The 20953-nt window shown below is 34.2% G+C and overlaps 1 protein-coding gene across 1 annotated transcript in view; it reads left to right on the forward strand.

Annotated features, from left to right (window-relative positions):
• Positions 1-20953, forward strand: part of LOC148940583 (3-hydroxyisobutyrate dehydrogenase, mitochondrial-like) — a 172685-nt gene that overhangs the window by 9671 nt on the left and 142061 nt on the right. The window contains exon 2 of the mRNA XM_089105680.1: positions 13718-13803. Within this exon, the coding sequence (XP_088961806.1) occupies positions 13718-13803 (86 nt within the window). The remainder of the gene's footprint in view (positions 1-13717; positions 13804-20953) is intronic.

The following is a 20953-nucleotide window of genomic DNA, read 5'->3' on the forward strand; positions in this document are numbered from 1 at the left end:
ATGGTCACACTCTTTTACAGAATAATCTTGAACTTCTCATAAATTTGGCACAGGCTTGGCTTCTGAAATTTAATGTTGGCAAGTGACAAATCATTCGCTTCAGCAAAAAATCCTTGTTGCTCTTATTTTATTTTTGGCCATCCAATCTCTTCTGTAAATGAGCAAGATCTTGGTGTCATTATTGACAATGAATTGGAATTCCATACCCATGCTGAAAGTCTTTTGTTTTTGCTAGTTCAACTCTGGTGCAGATCAAGCACACCCTCTCCACCTATTCTCCCAAAGTCATTAGTTGTCTGTATAAAGGACTAGTTCAAGATTGAAGTTGGAATGTCTTTGGCCTCCCCTGTATTTTTAAGAAAAACATTAAAGTTCTGGAAGATGTACAGAGATGTGCCCCTAAAATCATATCTAGCATGCAGGAACCTTCCTACCCTGTAAGACTAGCTAAGCTGAATCTCCCAACACTTTTGTATAGGAGAAAAAGAGATAGTGACATTCTAACCACCAAACAAAGGAAGACCAACTCTCTCTGCATTATCTCCTATTGTTGGTCCTGATTCAAGAACCAGGATTTGTTGCCTGAAACATGTAAAGTAGTCTACCCTAACCAGGGTAGGGCATGCACTAAATTCTTTTTCTCAAGGATTGTAAATGATTGGAGCAAACTCTGAAGATACAATTACTGCTGACTATGTTGAAATTTTCAAACAAAGACTTGGTGGTGAGTAATCCCCTAGGGAGTGAAAAACTTAACTGAGCAGCTTCATCATCCAACTGCACCTGATCCCTAAACAACACTGTAAGCAGCTCATCAGCTCTGGAGCTTCACAAGGATTAATCAAGGTAATAGGCTATCATTTGATGTACCACTCAGTGATCTTGCATCAAGCTTCCCAATCTCAACTAGGACAAACTAAGCATCATAATAAAAATAAAATAGTATTATTTGATTCCCCTTTCAGTACTGTTTCCAAATATGGTTGCTATCCTAAAAATTATGTCTAAACCCTCCACCCTTCTAATGGGTCTAGATATAGCCTGAAGTTAGGCTATGTAAAAAAAACTTTGTTGGTTCTTTTTTTAGGTATTTTTAGAGTCTATGGGCAATTCCAAAAGAAATTCTGTAGGTCTAACAACAAAATAGTAGCACCATTAAATTCCCTAATCAACACTCTTTCATAATATGCCATGATATTCGACTCCATTCTTTCCTAACAGTGCAAGATTTAGTCCTAAATAATACGTTTATCTATAATTTTTCATTGCTTGAATTGTCTTACCTCTGCTATTGTGAAAGAATAAGACCAGCTGGTTAAATACCATATGCAGCGCAATAGTGCTGCCTAAGTAAAGAACAATGTTGGCACAATATATTGTTTTTATTTTTTTTTTCTTGGTCTTAGACCAGGGCACTTCGTATCAAAGGAGTTGTCATAGAAACTTCGAAAAGGGCTCATTCGATTGGAAATTGGAGTAGCTTGTGCCCTTTATAAAAGTCGAAAGTGATTGGAAGGCAACTAACACCCCTTCTAGGCCCACCATTCTCCCAAACACATTCAATCAAAATTTTGAGATAGCCATTTTGTTCAGCATAGTTGATTTCCAGATAGAAATTATGTTTTTGAGGAGGACAATCCGCCAGAGCCCTCGGGGCAAGGGTTGTAAGCTATGCCCTGGGGGCATATAAGGTTTTTATAGAAAGTGTTGTCGTAGAAACTTCAAAAAAGGCTTGTTTGATTGAAAATTCAAAGGGCTAGTTCCCTTTTTGATATTTGAAAGTGATTGGAGGCTAACTAACCTCCCTCTCAGTCCCGCCTCTTCCCCTATCAAATACCATCTAAATATTAGATAGTTATTTTATTCAACGTAGTTGAAAGTTCTGGAAATTAGGTCTTTGAGGATGACAACCCCCCACAGCCCTCAGGGCAAGGGTTGTAAGTTATGCCCTGCAGGCATATGAGGTTTTTATAGAAAGTGTTGTTGTAGAAACTTCAAAAAGGGCTTATTTGATTGAAAATTGAAATGGCTAGTGCCCTTTTTAATAGTCGAAAGTGATTGGAAGGCAAATAACGCCCCTTCCACGCCCACCATATATCCAAACAAATCCAATCAAAATTTTGAGATAGCCATTTTGTTCAAAGTAGTTGAAAGGTCCGGAAATTATATCTAAGAGAATGTCACTCCCCCCCCCCACATTCCTCATGGTAAGGGTTGTGAGTTATGCCTGGGGGGCATATAAGGTTTTTATTGAGAACTTTGTCCTATAAACTTGAAAAAGGGCTCATTTGATTGGAAATTCAAAGGGCTAATGCCCTTTTTAATAGTCGAAAGTGTTTTAAGGGCAACTAACCCCCTTCTCACGCCCACCTTTTCCCCAAACTCATCAATCCAAATTTTTAGATAGCCATTTTGTTGAACGTAGTTAAAAGTTTTAGAAATTAAGTCTTTGAGGATGATAACCCCCTCAGAGCCCTCAGGGCAAGGGTTGTAAGTTATGCCCTGGGGGCATAGAAGGTTTTTATAGATAGTGATGTCGTAGAAACTTCAAAAAGGGTTCATTCGATTGGAAACTAAAAGGGCTTGTACCCTTTTTAATAGTCGAAAGTGATTGGAGGATAACTAACACCCCTCTCAGCTCTCACACCCACCATTTCCCCAAACACATCCAATCAAAATTTTGATTGGATTGGATTTTGACACATCCAGTCAAACTCAAAACGAGCAGAAATTAACATGAGTAGGGCTCAAAACCCCTATGCCTTCCCAAGGCCAGAACATAATTTGCACTTTACTGAAAAAAATATGAATGAATGTGCATTGTCAGTTTAATATACATAAACTAATATTTAATAATCAAAATGTTAATAGTATTTGATTTATTAAAGTTATAAAAGTAAAAACATTTATATTTTTTTTCAGTAAGTGCAAATTATGTTTTGGCCTTTGGATTGCATAGGGGTTTTGAGCCCTACTCATATTAATTTCTGCTCGTTTTGAGTTTGACTCGGTTATTTATTGTAACTTCTGTTCGTTTTGGGTTTCATTTATTTATCAATGCTGATTTGTGGTAGTTTCACGTTTGGTAGATTATTTGGTTTTATTTTTGCTCAATTTTGGTTTAATGGAGTCCTTTACTTTTCTTTGAAAAACTTATTTAGTGGAAAAAGTTTTTTTAATTAATAGTAATCAAAAATGATTTGAAAGCATATATAAAAATGGAAGGATTTTGATTGATAGAATTTTTATTAATAGAAATTTTCACATAGTATAAAGATGAATTTTATTTTTATATTCTCTTTTTGTTTTGTATTTAGCCTAGGACTATATTTAGCACCATCAGGGAATGGTAGGGTGCATTATCAAGATAGAAACCATTGTATTTAGAAAGAAAGTTGATTAGGGATAGTATTATTATTATTATTATTATTATTATTATCATAATATTATTATTTAATAATAATATTAAATAGTATTATTAGATAGTAATATAAGATAGTATTAAATAAGATAGTATTCAATATTAGATAGTATTAAATAGTATTATTATTTAGTAAGCCTAGTATAGTATTTTCTTTTGAAAAGCCAAGAGACTACTATGTTACCTTTTTTTTTTAGCCATACAGCCCAGGGTTATATCTTGCTCTATTGAGGGGGACAGGTTGGATTTAATGGTACAAAATTGTTGTCCATAAGCATGTTGCTTGCTAGAAGATGAACATACTTGACCACTCAATGCACCTTTTGACACTCTTTTTGAATTTCCTAATTGCTTCTCTTACAAATTCAATATTGAGCTCCTAAAGTGACACCTTGTTCTTCATCATTTATCTAATAGAGTTTGGAGATTCAGTACTGGCAATATTGTCTTGGTCTTCTTAGGTTGTGGCAATATGGAGGGCGTGTGGCTTTAAATCTTATTTGTATTGTACAAAACTTATTTCATTAACAGCACCTTGAATTAAATTTCACACTAAAGAAAACTTGTCTCAAATATTGCCATTTCAGTTTGTTCTGAAGAGCATGAGAAACTGATAAGAGAAGGAACTCCAGTGATTTAAAATATACAATAGGGGCTATTGTACATTAAAGTAAAATATATACCATTTAAATCCAATGCTCTGTTCCAATTTCACAGCCACATATTTGATATGCATTGATCAATCAAATCTATTTCAAAAATTAGCAATTTTTAAATCTTTCTAAACCAAACATTTTATTTGTCAGTATTGTTAATAGTTGATAGGTGAGGTTTGCTGCATAGATGAGACAAACTATATATTTTTTTCATTCAACAAAATTGTGAGAAAATGAGTCAAACTACATATTGCTTTCTTGGAACAAAATTTAATTTAAAAAATTAAATAAACAAAATGAATCAAATTAATTCAATTATCTTTACAAATACAAACAACTCAACACAGCAAGCCGCCTGAGGCCAACACAGATCAGATACACACGCTCCTCCTCGATCCCAATCTATTCAAAGCCTCCCTTTTTACGCCACTTTTTTTCTTTTTTTCTTTCGTTTCCACAGTATGATTGAAAATTCCGGAAACCTATAAGTTCAAAAATCCTTTTTTTTTGGATAATTGGGACGTACTACTGGATAGGCGTCATATTTCAGATGCGGTGTATCCAAGACGTCAAACATAGTCTGGAATCTTGGATTCTGGAAATCCTGCTGATGAAGCCCGGCTTTGAATTTATCAATGGACTTCAGGTCATAAAATTCAGATATATTAAAAAATTAAAAAACAATCAACGAAGAAAAACAGCTACAACTCATATTCACTTAGCAAATCAGGCAATGGAATCTTAGGCAAATGAGGTGTGTTTGAAACTGACGGCTTTTGAAATTTATCCCCCAGTTGCCGTTTTTAGCTTTTAAATGTAAACCCTCCTGTTTTGCATTTTTAAGAAGAAATTTGCCAGTTTTAAAACATTAATTGGGCTGGTCTTTAAATAAGGGATAAGCTGCTTACAAAGAGTTCTGGCAAATTTTAAAGCAATTAATTTAGTTTTTTTTTTAACTGATTTTTTCTGGATTCTCTCTCGTTCGCATTTAAGGGAATCAAAAACCAATACAATCTATGTCACTTTAAAACGGAAATGACGTAATCGGCTACCGGTTTAGTTGTAAAATTGTGTAAATTAAAAAGTGCCCCTCAAATTGTACTAGGGCTGCCAAGAAAAAGAAAACTTATATAACATAAAATAATTAGTTTAAAAAAAATAACATTGTGTCAATAGTCTTCATGTCAGGCAAATCATACAAATTGAAAAGTAAGAAGAAAAATATGTAGTCACAATTAAAAAAAAGTCGCACTTAAAAGGCGTTAATTGTCCTCGGCCTCATCCAAATTTAAAGTATCCACTAGTGTCGAATTCTGACTGAAGGGATCTGCTTGTTTCCATTTCTTGATAGCCCGTAGTCAAATCGCCGCGGATCACCCAGTCATGTACTCCACTTGACGACCTGAGAACAAGTTGATTCGTTTTCATCAGGGACGAAGCACTTGAGACATTTAGCCTATTCCGGTTTTTAGTTTTGGTGACCAACTAAATCAAGAACTGTCTCTCTGCTCCGGCACTTGAATGGGGCAAGCTGCAGAGAGTCAGAAAAAATTTGGGCAAGTATGGAAAAAGTTCGTTTCCAGCAGCGTCTTTAAAAAGGAACAAGGTTAACTGACAAACGTAGCAGCTGTTATTAGAGTCTGGGAAATTTTTCTGAAAGCAGATTAAGCCGGCATACCAATCCTGATTTTAAATAGTTTGCCTTTCAAAGCGAGTATCAAGAAGAAGCCTAGAGAAAAGTAGAGATTTTGAAGCGCTAGGGTTGACGCGAAATCGCAAAAATGAGAGCAATAGTAGCCATAATATCTGACATAGTCGAAATCAGACTTTATAATGAATGGACCCTAATTTTTTCCCTGAATTAATGGAAAATAACAAAAGTTTTTTTTACTACAATTCATGACTTTTTACTAGATTTCGTAAAATTTACTAGATCCTCTAAATTTACTAGATTTTTTTATTTTACTAGATCTAGTAAAATCCTACTGACGGTGGCAACCCTGCTCTAAGGACGACCTGCTTTCCGTTTAGCCCTAGACGGTTGGTCAAAAATGACAATATTCGGCAATCTGTCATCCTTCATCCATGCAATGTGCTCTAGCTATCTCAACATTTCTCTCATAATATCCCTAGAAAGCGGGACTGAACCACATTTTTCTTACAGCCTACTGTTTGAAATACAGTCAGTCAGCCAGGTACCAAAAACAATCCGTCGTCTCTGGAAAACTTGTAAAAGTTCATTCATTTTGCTCACACTTTCATCTAGGATGCTTAAATCATTAGCATAATCTAAGTCCAGGAGAGTTTTTCCTTCCCATTCGATTCTATAGTTTCCCATTGCCTTTCCTGTGCTCCTTAAGGCAAAGTCCATCAAAACAATCCATATAAAGAGGGATAGAACACAACCCTGCTTAACTCCTGATTTAATACAAAACCAGCTGCTAATCTCATTTCCTACCTTAACTGCAGCAGTGTTATTCTTGTAGATAGCATTTGTCTGGTACAACATACAAGGGTAAGACCTTTGCTAAAGTTCTTATATCAACAAAATCGAACGCTTGCTCATAATTTATAAAACTGAGGACCAAAAATGTTTGACAACTCAGGTGCTTCTCAATTATTAACGTAAGAGTGAAAATTTGGTTAACACATCCTCATGCTTTTCTAAAACCGCACTGTTCTTCTCCTAAAACTTTGTGTACAGGATCTCTCAGTCTAAAAAGTATCATATTACTAAGTAAAGACCAGACTAATGCCTTGATAGTTACCACACTCACTCTTATCACTTTTCTTATACAGAGGTTTAATTAAGGTTTTCTTAAAATCGCTAGGTACTTCCCCTTTTTCAAAAATCATATTCATAATCTTCAGTGACTAATTCCAAACCTCAGATCCACAATAGTTCAGTAAATCATTTTGAACCCTCTCAGCAAATAGACCCTTATTTTTTTTTTTAATCCTTTTAGTACTGTCAATTAATTTTCTTCTAAAAATAAAACTTACTTCACATAACAGGTCTACACAAAAACCTAAATTTACGCTATATATTTCCCTGCAATTCTATTTTGGTGTAGCACAGTCTCAAAATATTCTGTCCATCTCTCTACTTTTTCCTTATCACTATTAACTGGGACAAGTCCGGATTGACTACTCCCTCTCAATTACCCTTCCGAAATTCCAGCTTTAAATTAACCCTAGACACTTCTAGATGGTGATCTTCACTTTTAACATCAATATTGCACTCCTATATACCCTAGTATTTTGTATTGATCCTGCCAGTCTTTGGTTTACTATAACATAATCAATAAGGTTTGCTGTCTTACCATAACGTGAACACCATGTTAACTTATGGGTCATTTTATGACCAAACACCGTATTGATTATAACTAGATTATTATACCTACAAAATTGCGAAAGTATGCAGCCATTACTGTTTTATTTTCCTGTAGTCTCATTACCTCATTACTGTTTCGCAAATATAATCATCCCTGCTGTCACAACTGTACTCCAGGTCTCTCTAATAAGGCCATATAGTTTACTGGTTTTCTTTTTATTTTGAATTTCCTTTTTCAGTATTATGGACCAATACTATCGCCATAAAATAATGCAACCCTAAAAAACCAGCAAACTTTTGTATAATGTTGGGATATGCACCTAAACTGTTAGGAAGGAGGAAACAGCTGAGTTTCAATTGTGACAACACTAACTATTATATTTTGGAAAGAACATTGAATTTTATAGAGATGAGATTCCTTTATGGATCAATTCGCAAAACAACAAATCAGATCAAACAAACATATCCACTACTAGAAGGTTAAATAACCTGTGCGTAGTGACTCAATTAATTAATTAATTCACATAATCAATAACATAAATAAATACTCTAAAAAAATTGAAGAAAAATAATAAGAAGAAAGAAAAAAAGAAAAACAAGAAAGAGAAAAAAAAAACTAAACCCTTACAAGGGACCTGCTCTCACCATGCATCTCGACCAAATAGGAACTTTTTGACCTGTGATTTAAATGAAGAAACTGATTCAGAGCCAGTAATGCTGTCCGGGAGGTTGTTCCAGAGGGTTACACTTACGTGACAAAACAGATGAACTGATCTCACTGTATTTCTCTTCTCATATACTAGCTTATCCGCATTCCTAGTATGACAAGAATGACAATCAGAATTAATAGAAAAAATATCCACGAAACAAGCTGGCGAAACTCCATTTAAACATTGATATACCAATGTTAATAACCGGTGATCCTGTAATTGACCAACATTCAAAATTTAAAAATTTGAATAACAAATAAATGCATCACTAAAATTAGCAAATTCCCCCAAAAGACGGACTGCTTTATTCTGAATTGTCTGGATTCTTCTATAATTAGCATAAAAATTGCTTGCCCAAATAGCACACCCGTATAGACAATATAAGGTTGGATAATCGTACCAAAAATTATATTTAAAACTAAAACCAGGAAAAAATTACGAAAACAACGAAGAAAACCTAGGCCTCTTGCTGCCTTGGACAATCTAATTTCATTGGTACAGCTAAAAATCATATAATTAGTTTTACTAACATTAATACTTAAAAAACTGAGACTAGTAAATGTATTCAGGTACTGCAGGACGTCATTTGCTTGAGCAATCAAGGTACACCCGCCTTTGGTCTTAGGAAGGTTGACCAATAATTTAGAATTGACACAGGGCCATTATTTTGCTTTGAATAACAGGCAAACAATCGTTTAAAGCCGTCTTCATCTTCCAAATAGTACCTATTCATTGCCTAAGCTCAGCCCTGCATTCTGAGCAAATTTTAATTTTTCAAATTTTTGGGTCACTCACTTGCCCGAGACTCTGGGGGGGTGGGCAGCCCCAAATGTTGTTCCAAATTTCTCTCTCAATTTAGCACTTGTTCACGGATGCCCACCATCACCAATCACTTTGCAAATAGTATCTATTCAATGCCCCAGCTCAGTCCAGTTAAATAAAATTGAGTCCATCCCAAAAAGGGCCCCGTAAATAATTCTAGATAGAATAGATTTTCATACTTTCTGCTTCTTGAAAAGGCTAGGTTAAAGATGCGCAAGTGCAAGAGAATTGTATTGTGCCTTTTATTTCAAAACTCATGCACAGAAAACATTTTTATCACAATACACTCCCCATCCTAGGCTTTTTTCAGCTTGCACCTATCTTGAGCCCATTCGCTGCTTTACTTCAAGATACGAAAAAATTGATTGTTTTTTTCAAAGTTCACTGTTTTAATTAAAAGTTCCACGTGCTATTATTTTCATTTCATTTTCATTATTATTGATTTTTGATTTCAGTAAGATACGTGAGCTGCAGATCAAAAATTATCTGTATTAATTAAGCAGCAGATCAGCAGATGAACAGCACATCAAAAGTTCACTGTCTTAATTAAAAGTTTCACCTGTTATTATATTTTCATTTCATTTGGATTATTATTGACTTTTGATTTCAGCAAGATACATGAGCAACTGATCAAAAGTTTTTGTCTTAATTGAGCTGAAGATCAGCAGATGAACAGTAGATCAAAAGTTCACTGTTTTAATTAAAAGTTTCACCTGCTATTATATTTATTTCATTTGAATTACTATGCTTTTTTATTTCAGTAAGATGCATGAGCAGTAGATCAAAAGTTTTCTGTCTTAATTGAGCAGCAGATCAGGAGATGAAAAGTAGATAAAAAATTCACTGTCTTAATTAAAAGTTTCACTTGCTATTATATATTCCTTTCATTTTGATTATTGTTGACTTTTGATTTCAGTAAGATGTATGAGCAGCTGACCAATAGCTTTTTGTCTTAATGGAGCTGAAGATCAGCAGATGAACAGTAGATCAAAAGTTCACTGTCTTAATTAAAAGTTTCACCTGCTTTTGTATTTTCATGTCATTTGGATTATTGTTGACTTTTGATTTCAGTAAGATGCATGAGCAGCTGACCAATAGTTTTTTGTCTTAATTGAGCTGAAGATCAGCAGATGAACAGTAGATAAAAAATTCACTGTATTAATTAAAAGTTTCACCTGATATTATATTTTCATGTCATTTGGATTATTGTTGACTTTTGATTTCAGTAAGATGCATGAGCAGCTGACCAATAGTTTTTTGTCTTAATTGAGCTGAAGATCAGCAGATGAACGGTAGATCAAAAGTTCACTGTTTTATTTAAAAGTTTCACATGTTATTATATTTCCCTTTCATTTGGATTATTATTGACTTTTGATTTCAGCAAGATACATGAGCAACTGATCAAAAGTTTTTGTCTTAATTGAGCTGAAGATCAGCAGATGAACAGTAGATCAAAAGTTCACTGTTTTAATTAAAAGTTTCACCTGCTATTATATTTTATTTCATTTGAATTACTATGCTTTTTGATTTCAGTAAGATGCATGAGCAGTAGATGAAACGTTTTCTGTCTTAATTGAGCAGCAGATCAGGAGATGAAAAGTAGATCAAAAATTCACTGTCTTAATTGAAAGTTTCACTTGCTATTATATTTTCATGTCATTTGGATTATTGTTGACTTTTGATTTCAGTAAGATCCATGAGCAGCTGACCAATAGTTTTTTGTCTTAATTGAGCTGAAAATCAGCAGATGAACCGTAGATCAAAAGTTCACTGTCTTAATTAAAAGTTTCACCTGTTATTATATTTCCGTTTCATTTGGATTATTATTGACTTTTGATTTCAGCAAGATACATGAGCAACTGATCAAAAGTTTTTGTCTTAATTGAGCTGAAGATCAGCAGATGAACGGTAGATCAAAAGTTCACTGTTTTATTTAAAAGTTTCACCTGTTATTATATTTCCGTTTCATTTGGATTATTATTGACTTTTGATTTCAGCAAGATACATGAGCAACTGATCAAAAGTTTTTGTCTTAATTGAGCTGAAGATCAGCAGATGAACAGTAGATCAAAAGTTCACTGTTTTATTTAAAAGTTTCACCTGCTATTATATTTTATTTCATTTGAATTACTATGCTTTTTGATTTCAGTAAGATGCATGAGCAGTAGATGAAACGTTTTCTGTCTTAATTGAGCAGCAGATCAGGAGATGAAAAGTAGATCAAAAATTCACTGTCTTAATTGAAATTTTCACTTGCTATTATATTTTCATGTCATTTGGATTATTATTGACTTTTGATTTCAGCAAGATGCATGAGCAGATGACCAATAGTTTTTTGTCTTAATTGAGCTGAATATCAGCAGATGAACCGTAGATAAAAATTTCACTGTCTTAATTAAAAGTTTCACCTGCTATTATATTTTCGTTTCATTTGGATTATTATTGACTTTTGATTTCAGTAAGATGCATGAGCAGATGACCAATAGTTTTTGTCTTAATTGAGCTGAAGATCAGCAGATGAACAGTAGATCAAAAGTTCACTGTCTTAATTAAAAGTTTCACCTGTTATTATATTTCCGTTTCATTTGGATTATTGTTGACTTTTGATTTCAGTAAGATGCATGAGCAGCTGACCAATAGTTTTTTGTCTTAATTGAGCTGAAAATCAGCAGATGAACAGTAGATCAAAAGTTCACTGTCTTAATTAAAAGTTTCACCTGCTATTATATTTTCATGTCATTTGGATTATTGTTGACTTTTGATTTCAGTAAGATCCATGAGCAGCTGACCAATAGTTTTTTGTCTTAATTGAGCTGAAGATCAGCATATGAACAGTAGATCAAAAGTTCACTGTCTTAATTAAAAGTTTCACCTGTTATTATATTTTCGTTTCATTTGGATTATTATTGACTTTTGATTTCAGCAAGATACATGAGCAACTGATCAAAAGTTTTTGTCTTAATTGAGCTGAAGATCAGCAGATGAACAGTAGATCAAAAGTTCACTGTTTTAATTAAAAGTTTCACCTGCTATTATATTTTATTTCATTTGGATTACTGTTGACTTTTGATTTCAGTAAGATGCATGAGCAGCTGACCAATAGTTTTTTGTCTTAATTGAGCTGAAGATCAGCAGATGAACAGTAGATAAAAAATTCACTGTCTTAATTAAAAGTTTCACCTGCTATTATATTTTCATGTCATTTGGATTATTGTTGACTTTTGATTTCAGTAAGATGCATGAGCAGCTGACCAATAGTTTTTTGTCTTAATTGAGCTGAAGATCAGCAGATAAACAGTAGATAAAAAATTCACTGTCTTAATTAAAAGTTTCACCTGCTATTATATTTTCATGTCATTTGGATTATTGTTGACTTTTGATTTCAGTAAGATGCATGAGCAGCTGACCAATAGTTTTTTGTCTTAATTGAGCCGAAGATCAGCAGATGAACAGTAGATCAAAAGTTCACTGTCTTAATTAAAAGTTTCACCTGCTATTATATTTTCATGTCATTTGGATTATTGTTGACTTTTCATTTCAGTAAGATGCATGAGCAGCTGACCAATAGCTTTTTGTCTTAATGGAGCTGAAGATCAGCAGATGAACAGTAGATCAAAAGTTCACTGTCTTAATTAAAAGTTTCACCTGCTTTTGTATTTTCATGTCATTTGGATTATTGTTGACTTTTGATTTCAGTAAGATGCATGAGCAGCTGACCAATAGTTTTTTGTCTTAATTGAGCTGTAGATCAGCATATGAACAGTAGATCAAACTTTCACTGTATTAATTAAAAGTTTCACCTGATTTTATATTTTCATGTCATTTGGATTATTGTTTACTTTTGATTTCAGTAAGATCCATGAGCAGCTGACCAATAGTTTTTTGTCTTAATTGAGCTGAAGATCAGCATATGAACGGTAGATCAAAATTTCACTGTTTTATTTAAAAGTTTCACATGTTATTATATTTTCGTTTCATTTGGATTATTATTGACTTTTGATTTCAGCAAGATACATGAGCAACTGATCAAAAGTTTTTGTCTTAATTGAGCTGAAGATCAGCAGATGAACAGTAGATCAAAAGTTCACTGTTTTAATTAAAAGTTTCACCTGCTATTATATTTTATTTCATTTGAATTACTATGCTTTTTGATTTCAGTAAGATGCATGAGCAGTAGATGAAACGTTTTCTGTCTTAATTGAGCAGCAGATCAGGAGATGAAAAGTAGATCAAAAATTCACTGTCTTAATTGAAAGTTTCACTTGCTATTATATTTTCATGTCATTTGGATTATTGTTGACTTTTGATTTCAGTAAGATGCATGAGCAGATGACCAATAGTTTTTGTCTTAATTGAGCTGAAGATCAGCAGATGAACAGTAGATCAAAAGTTCACTGTCTTAATTAAAAGTTTCACCTGTTATTATATTTCCGTTTCATTTGGATTATTATTGACTTTTGATTTCAGCAAGATACATGAGCAACTGATCAAAAGTTTTTGTCTTAATTGAGCTGAAGATCAGCAGATGAACAGTAGATCAAAAGTTCACTGTTTTAATTAAAGGTTTCACCTACTATTATATTTTATTTCATTTGGATTATTATGCTTTTTGATTTCAGTAAGATGCATGAGCAGTAGATCAAAATTTTTCTGTCTTAATTGAGCAGCAGATCAGTAGATGAACAGCAGATCAAACGTTCACTGTCTTAATTAAAAGTTTCACCTGCTATTATATTTTCAATTCATTTGGATTATTATTACTGTTTTATTTTAGTAAGATGCATGAGCAGCAGATCAAAAGTTGGCTTCATTGGTCTTGGCAACATGGGAGGCCCTATGGCTTTAAATCTTGTTCGTAAGGTATGAGACTTATTTCATTACAAGCATTTTTAATTAAAATTCACAGTAAAGGGAACATTTTTCCAATATGATAATTGGAACAGCTTGTCCAGAGAGTAGAGAAAACTGATAAGAAAAGAAACTCTGATAAAAGACGAGACGAAAAAACGAATGATAAACGAAAGTAAACTAAACAGTGAAACAGAAAGTAAAACTAAAATAAACCAAAGATAAGAGAGAAACTGATAAGAGAAGAAGGAAACTTGATTTTGATACGGAATCTAAAAGAATCATGCTTTTAAACTTTTTTTAGTTTGCATGGCCAAACTATTTGGAATCGATTGTCATAACTTGTTGAGCTAGGATAAGAGATCCGAATAAATGACGTAATATTAAAAGCCGACACTAACTTCGCCGGATATTAACTTCGCCGACACTAACTTCGCCGGATAGATCATACAATACCTTAAAAAATCGTCCCATCTCGTCCATTGTAAACTTTTTAGTTTATGTGGCCAAACTATTTATAATTGATTGGGTGGTCTAGCCTTAACTTGTAGCGCTTGGATAAGCGATCCGAATAAATGCCAGAAAACTAAAAGCCGCCACGTATTTTCCAGAAATCTTTGAAAAAACATTTAACTTCTCGCATTTTGTGCTGGAGATTTAGTTGTTTAGTTTTAAAGAAACTTCCATTAACAGAAAATGTCATTTTTATTAAATAGAGCAGAATTTTGTTTCTAAAATTCAAGAAAGGGTAGTCTCTAAAACGGTTGTGGCATAGCTACTAGAGAGACGCTAAAAGTCAGTTCAAAGGAATTGCCGTGGAACGGGGTAACTTTGAACTAAAAATCGTGAAAAATTGAGGTTTTTTTGCGATATTTTTCTTTAAACTAGTATTTACTCAAAACTATTTTTGGCGTTTGGGGAATACGTCATTCTGCACCGAATGGCAACTGTCCCAAACTGCTTCTCTTCATGTTGTTAGAGCTACACCTATCTAAAAATGGTGTTCAAAGTTACCTCAAGGGGTGTTTAACTTTGAACACTTAAACACTTCAACAGGTAACTTTGAACAGTCGATGAGTTCTTCTGGCGTAAGACTTCCAGTTAAAAAAAAAACTCGTTTACTGGGAGAAAAGCATTACTTCTAAAATAAAAAGGCGAAAGAGAGTCAAATGAGTGCAGTATCAGCTGACCAAAGTCATGATGAAATACAAATTTTGCGCCCTGAGTCAGTTGGGGGCTGGAAGATCTACCTGTACCCGTTCAGGATGAATTGATGCTGAGTATTTCACTTAGCGTCAATACGCTAAGACGTTTAGCGCACATAGGCCTGCAACACTTTCTGCTAGCGGTTTGGATTCGCAAACAACAAAATGTAATACTACGTGGAATTACTTTAAGACAGTGATTAAAACCAAAAATAAAACCGTCCCAACCAGTGGCGTATCCAGGATTTTTTTTTTTTTTGGGGGGGGGGGGTCCGTCAGTCTACCTTTTTGTAGCAGTCATGTGAGCAAGAAAATTATCTATCATAGTGCAAGATTTCAGGGGGGGGTATGGGGGGGGGGGTGTAGCTAGGTAAAGAAATGAAAAGTACACTTGTCATGAGTATTTCTAGTTGTAGACTTTTTTTGTTTGAGAAGGGATGAAAAAATTTTGTCAACAAAGTCGTAATTAAAAAAAAATTTAGAAGCAGTTAGAGTTTCTATTTTGGGCGAGTAGATGTTTTTGAACTACCACAAATTAACACAATTTAGAAAATATAAAAAAAAGAAGTGTATTATTCCTTATATTTGCTTATGGAACCTTTGTTTTAGAGAACCAAATAAATAAAAAATAATATTAAATCAAATACAATTGCCCAGAATTTGGTTTTGGAGGGGTGGGGGCCTCAATCTACCTAATATAGCAGTCATGAAAGCAAGAAATGTATTAATATTAAGATTGTCTACAGAGGATAAAGCAAAATTAATGTTAAAAAAACGGAATCAGCTGCGATTAAAAAAACGAACAACAAAGGATTACATAACCTCTAATAGTAAAAGTCGCTGGTCTTTTTTGGCTGCAAATCAATCAAAAACTTGGTCAGCATCGACCTGGATATCGTGGTTCAGGGTCATTTGAGCTAGTCCGTTCAAACCCTCCTCGCCCGTTGAGCTCCGCAGATAGGTTTTTAATCGCTTAAGACTGCTAAATCTCCTCTCAGCAGAAGCGGTAATCACTGGTATTGTCTGACAAATCGTCAAAAGCCTTCAAAGGCACAGGAGAAATCTTTCATCGCATGATACAAGAGTTAAAGTAACAGTTGATGGTTTCTCAAAAATTCCGAGTCACTTCTGTTTTCGATGAAATAACTCACATTCCAGTGTACGTCTACCCCAGTGAAATCCTTGGTAAACAGTAACAGCGTTCACAAATTCATTAATTTTTAATGACTCGCTGTTAGCTGGCAAAAGCCTTCCGATTTTGAAAGATGCCTGCTGATGGCGCAAAAATCTTTGATCAAATTCTACAATAAGTGAAGCAAAGTAAGGTTTGAACAATGACTCGCGATAATAAAACTTTGATGCACTTATTATCGTTGATGGACTTTCGTCAGATAGACTATGGAACAGCCGAAGCCACATCTAACTCTTGTGCAAGCTCACGGGCTTTCTGAAAAATTATTTCAAAATCATTTTGTTTTGACTGAAGTAAAGTATCAGAACATAGCTTAACATGCCGACAGCACTCAACTAAGTCTAAATCTTCGGCTTACAGCGCCTTAGAGACAGAGAGCATTATGGCACTTACAAACTCTAGCATAGCCATCGTGAAGATAAAACTAAATTCAGTTGGTGCTGAAACCAACGCATTCGCTTTTGAAATAACTTCCGTATCGCACCGTATGCTACCAACTATTTCCTTAAGTACGGAAATAATCGCACAATACAAAGACATAAAAACTAAAATGCAATCGTGAGACTCCACCCATCTCTTTTCGCACAACTTCACAAGCTTCCTCACAGGACTATCGGGACAAACGACAGCGACCACTTCTACAGACATATTTGTTCTTTTTGATGAGGATGTTAAAAATGATACTATCTGCTGTATAGTAGCAAAGGTTGACCTAACAAGTCCTACCATACTAGTTTTACATAAAGCCAAATTTAAGCTGGGCGATGCACAGTGGGTGTAGATCACATGTGGATATTTTTTCCTAATTTCTGCCTGTGCACCCGACTAGCAGTCTGACATGTTGCTGGCCCAATCAAAACCAACTTCCACAAATTTTTCCATTTTTAAGCCGAACGCAATGCATTGGCCAATGAGTTTTGCTACTGCAGAGCAGGTTAGATTTCCTCAGACATAAAACTGGAGAAACCACCCTTCAAATAAAGCACAAGTTTCATATTTGTATCTGACTACAAGAACTAACTAGAACTAATTAGGCTTGTCAGCATGTATATCAATAACCGTACAACGAACCTGAAGAATCCTTTGACGCTATATGCTGATGACTGCAAGCTCCTAGGACTGGCCCAGAACGACATAAATCTATCAACTACGCAAGAAGATCTGGACAGACTATCTAGATGGTCATCGGATTGGTGTCTACAGTTCAATGCCTTAAAATGTAAAGTTCTACATCTTGGATGCTATACTCCAAAACTTGCATATTACATAGGAGATGCCCAACTTGAGGCAGTCAGTGAGGAGAAGGACCTGGAGGTTATTGTTGACAATGAGCTGAAGTTTCACTGCCACACACGAGCTCAAGCTGCAAAAGCAAACCAAGCCCTTGGCCTCATAAAGCGAACATTTACCACCAGGAAGTCCGGATTGATAAAGAAACTGTACAAGCCATGGTCCATCCTCGCCTGCAATGTCGCATGATTCTAGCCTCTCTGTTCTATAAGACTGGTATAAAACCACTTTAGAGTATCCAAAGACAAGCAAATGTGCTAATCTCTGCACTTCCAAAAAAATTTTACAAGGGCGATCTCACCTTACTCAAATTTATTACCATGGTATACTGTAGGAAAAAAGGAGACATAATAACAACTCGTAAGTTGCTAGAAAATGACCTATTAAGTCATGTCTTTTCCCCTTCCTTCTCAACTACCACAAGAGGACACATCAAGAAGCTGCAGGCCCCCCGTTGCATCGAGCGAGAGCGCCAACTTTTCTTCTCAGTCCGTTCCGTCCCACTCTGGAACAGCCTATCCGAAGCCACCGTCCAATCTAAAACTCTAGATGCTTTCTAGAAAGGAGTTGATCAAGACTGGGCCAACGCCGAATGGAGGCTGAACTGGGATGTCAAATCATAACCTTGAAACACCACCAGTGAGATTTCTACAGGAGGCTCAACACCACCTTCTCTCGCTGGACATGCGATTTAAGGTAATTTAAGGTTATTTTCTTTCTTTCCTCTCGCATGACCTGTCCGTTTCAATGCTTAGCTTACACTGGAATTATAGCAATGTTTGAAACTTTGAATGAACTATCGCCTCTTAGTTCAATTCCTTATCGCAATTCATTCGTTGCAGAGAAACTGGTGCTTATAGCTTCGGATGTTAAATAGGGAGAAACTTTTTTTGACATCTTGTTTGATTACAGGAGGCTACTGCATTTTTGATGATAAAATAATGATATAAGCTTGCCGGAGAAATGGATAGCCATTTAACAAGAAATGAAAAAAAGAACGGTGTTGCAAATAACTTAAAAGCGTGAATATTTCGGAACTTACTATATTGTCACTTAAAAAAAAGAAGAAAAGAATTTCTTTGGGGGGGGGGTGCCCCCCCTGGATACGCTACTGGTCCCAACATCATTATTTGAAGCAAGTTCAGCCGGGACTGAAAAATAAAATAAATAATAAACAAGGCAATTTATTCAGACTTTAAAATTTGCTCCTGGTTGGTTTTTTATTATCTGAATGAGTTTCTTATTTCTTTTTTGTTTATTTTTTCAGTTGTGGCTAAACATGCTCCAAGTAATGATATTTAGACTGTTTTAATTTTGGTTTTAGTTAAAATGTCACATATTTTACTGTAAGTGTAATAATATATTTCTTTGTTAGCTTCAGGACGTCTCTTAGATATGGAGCCGAAATATTCATTTAGTTTCGTCCAAGTTTTACTGTCTTAAAATAATTCGTCGTTGTATTACCTTTTGTTTTATGTACAATGCAACAACAATGGTCAAGTACAGATTTTTAAATAAAAAACGGGCACTTCTAACCATTAAGGAAAAAAAATTAGTTCCTTCCTACTTTCTAGGGTGGTATTAAAAAAGGTTAATTTGGATAAAATTTTTGAAGATTAGGTTTTGAATCCATTTTGGAGAGGTTGATTGGCTTTAGAATTTCTTAAAAAAAATACGATTTTGAAAATTTTAAAAGGTTGTGTAAATTTGTTAGAGTGGACATGGCGCATAATTTTTTTGTTTTTATTTCGATAAATTGTGAGTAGTTTAAGTTCAATGAGGCTTTGAGTTGTTAGTATTATCTCTGTTAGGTGTTTATTGTGAGTTGTTAGTATTATCTAAGTTAGTAGTTGTTAGTATTAATATTATCTGTTAATATTATGAGTTGTTAGTTGTTACTGTGAGTTTTTAGTATTATCTCTGTTAGTATTATCTCTGTTTAATGAGGCTGTGAGTTGTTAGTATTATCTCTGTTATTATTATTATTATTATTATTCTGTGTGCGACTATTATGCATAATTTTGATGTGCTACCTAAGGTATTGTATGTTTTATTATGTGTGTTTTGTTATTGATGTATTATTTTATGTCATAGCATCGCTATATATGTTTTTACTATGTCCTTAAGTGTTTTTTTGTCTTGGTTCGAAGATTCTTTTGTAGCAATAAATATTTATATGTCTATGTTTAGGAGATTTTTATGAATGAAGGATGATAAATTAGTGTTTTTTCAGCCGTCCATCTAGGGGAGGGGGAGGATATGCAGTTGTGTTGAGTCTATGCTGTTGCCAGTGGGGCAAGTTCTTAGTTGAAAAAGTAGTAGTAATATTTTTCTTTATCCTTTTAATTATTATTTTTTTTGTTTTTACTAGGTAATGCAATGTGGATTTTTCTTTTCTGCTCTCATCAGTTTAAAGAGTGTATATTTGAATAGATTGGCTTTAAGGAGGAGCCTTTGCAATTGTGTTGGTTGCTTTGTGCTGCACTTAGTGCTAGTAGTAGTTTAAAACAATTCTGTGTTATGTTTTTCTGTTTTTTTATTTATTTATCAATGCCAAATGCAGTAAGCTCAACAAAGCTTGTCGCACTTAATGGTTGTGGACCCTTTTTTTTTTTTCTCAATCAGTTTTTTTTTGTGCTTAAAATCAAAGGTTTCATTCTTTGGAAACCTCAATGATCTCAGGGACTTACAGTGGGGTTAATTGGGGGTTAGGGGGTGATTCCTGTGTCCCCTAGATCTTTTTGCCCTCCACCTAGATTTTGAAAAAAATACCTTTTTTCCGGGCATTTTCATTGGAAAGTGTCTTTTTGGGAATTTTCACTGAAAAAAAACAACAAAAACAACAAAACAAAGACAAACATGCCCCCCAGATATTGAGTAAAACATATTGCCCCTCCTCCTAAATTCTCGTGAACTGATGCCACTGGGCACTTAAACATGTGTTACAGCTTGTTTAAAGTATTGACTTGCTCCATAAATGATCAAGAACATATTTTGCTGTTTTTTTCTTATCTTGTATATGGTTAAAAATATAAAAATAAGTAAATATAAATATAAAAAATATAATATGTATTATTATAAATGTAAACATGTAATATATGTATAAATGTATCAATGTAAAAATGTAATATATAAATGTAAGTAAAAATAGAAATATATATTGTATATGTTAAGATTATATTTAGGTTGTTTTTTGCTTATTTATTTTAAGCATAGGAACTGCTATATAATATCCAACTGACCTCGGTTTGTCTCATGACTAGCTGTAGCATTCACTCAAATCAGGTACTGTTTGGGTCTGTTGGAGATTTTATGTAACGAGTAACATGGACAAAGAACAGGAATGGAATTCTCTGCTAAACCCGGAATTATTAATTTTTTTTTATTTTTACAAAACGATAAAAACCACCAAAGCTTTGGTCATTGTGGTTGGAAATAACAAAAAGGGTATACTGTCTTTTCTCTTCCCCTTTCA

The sequence above is a fragment of the Artemia sp. Qi Xiang Cuo genome, chromosome 19 (genome assembly GCF_049724085.1).
Source record: "Artemia sp. Qi Xiang Cuo chromosome 19, ASM4972408v1, whole genome shotgun sequence".
Classification (NCBI taxonomy): domain Eukaryota; kingdom Metazoa; phylum Arthropoda; class Branchiopoda; order Anostraca; family Artemiidae; genus Artemia; species Artemia sp. Qi Xiang Cuo.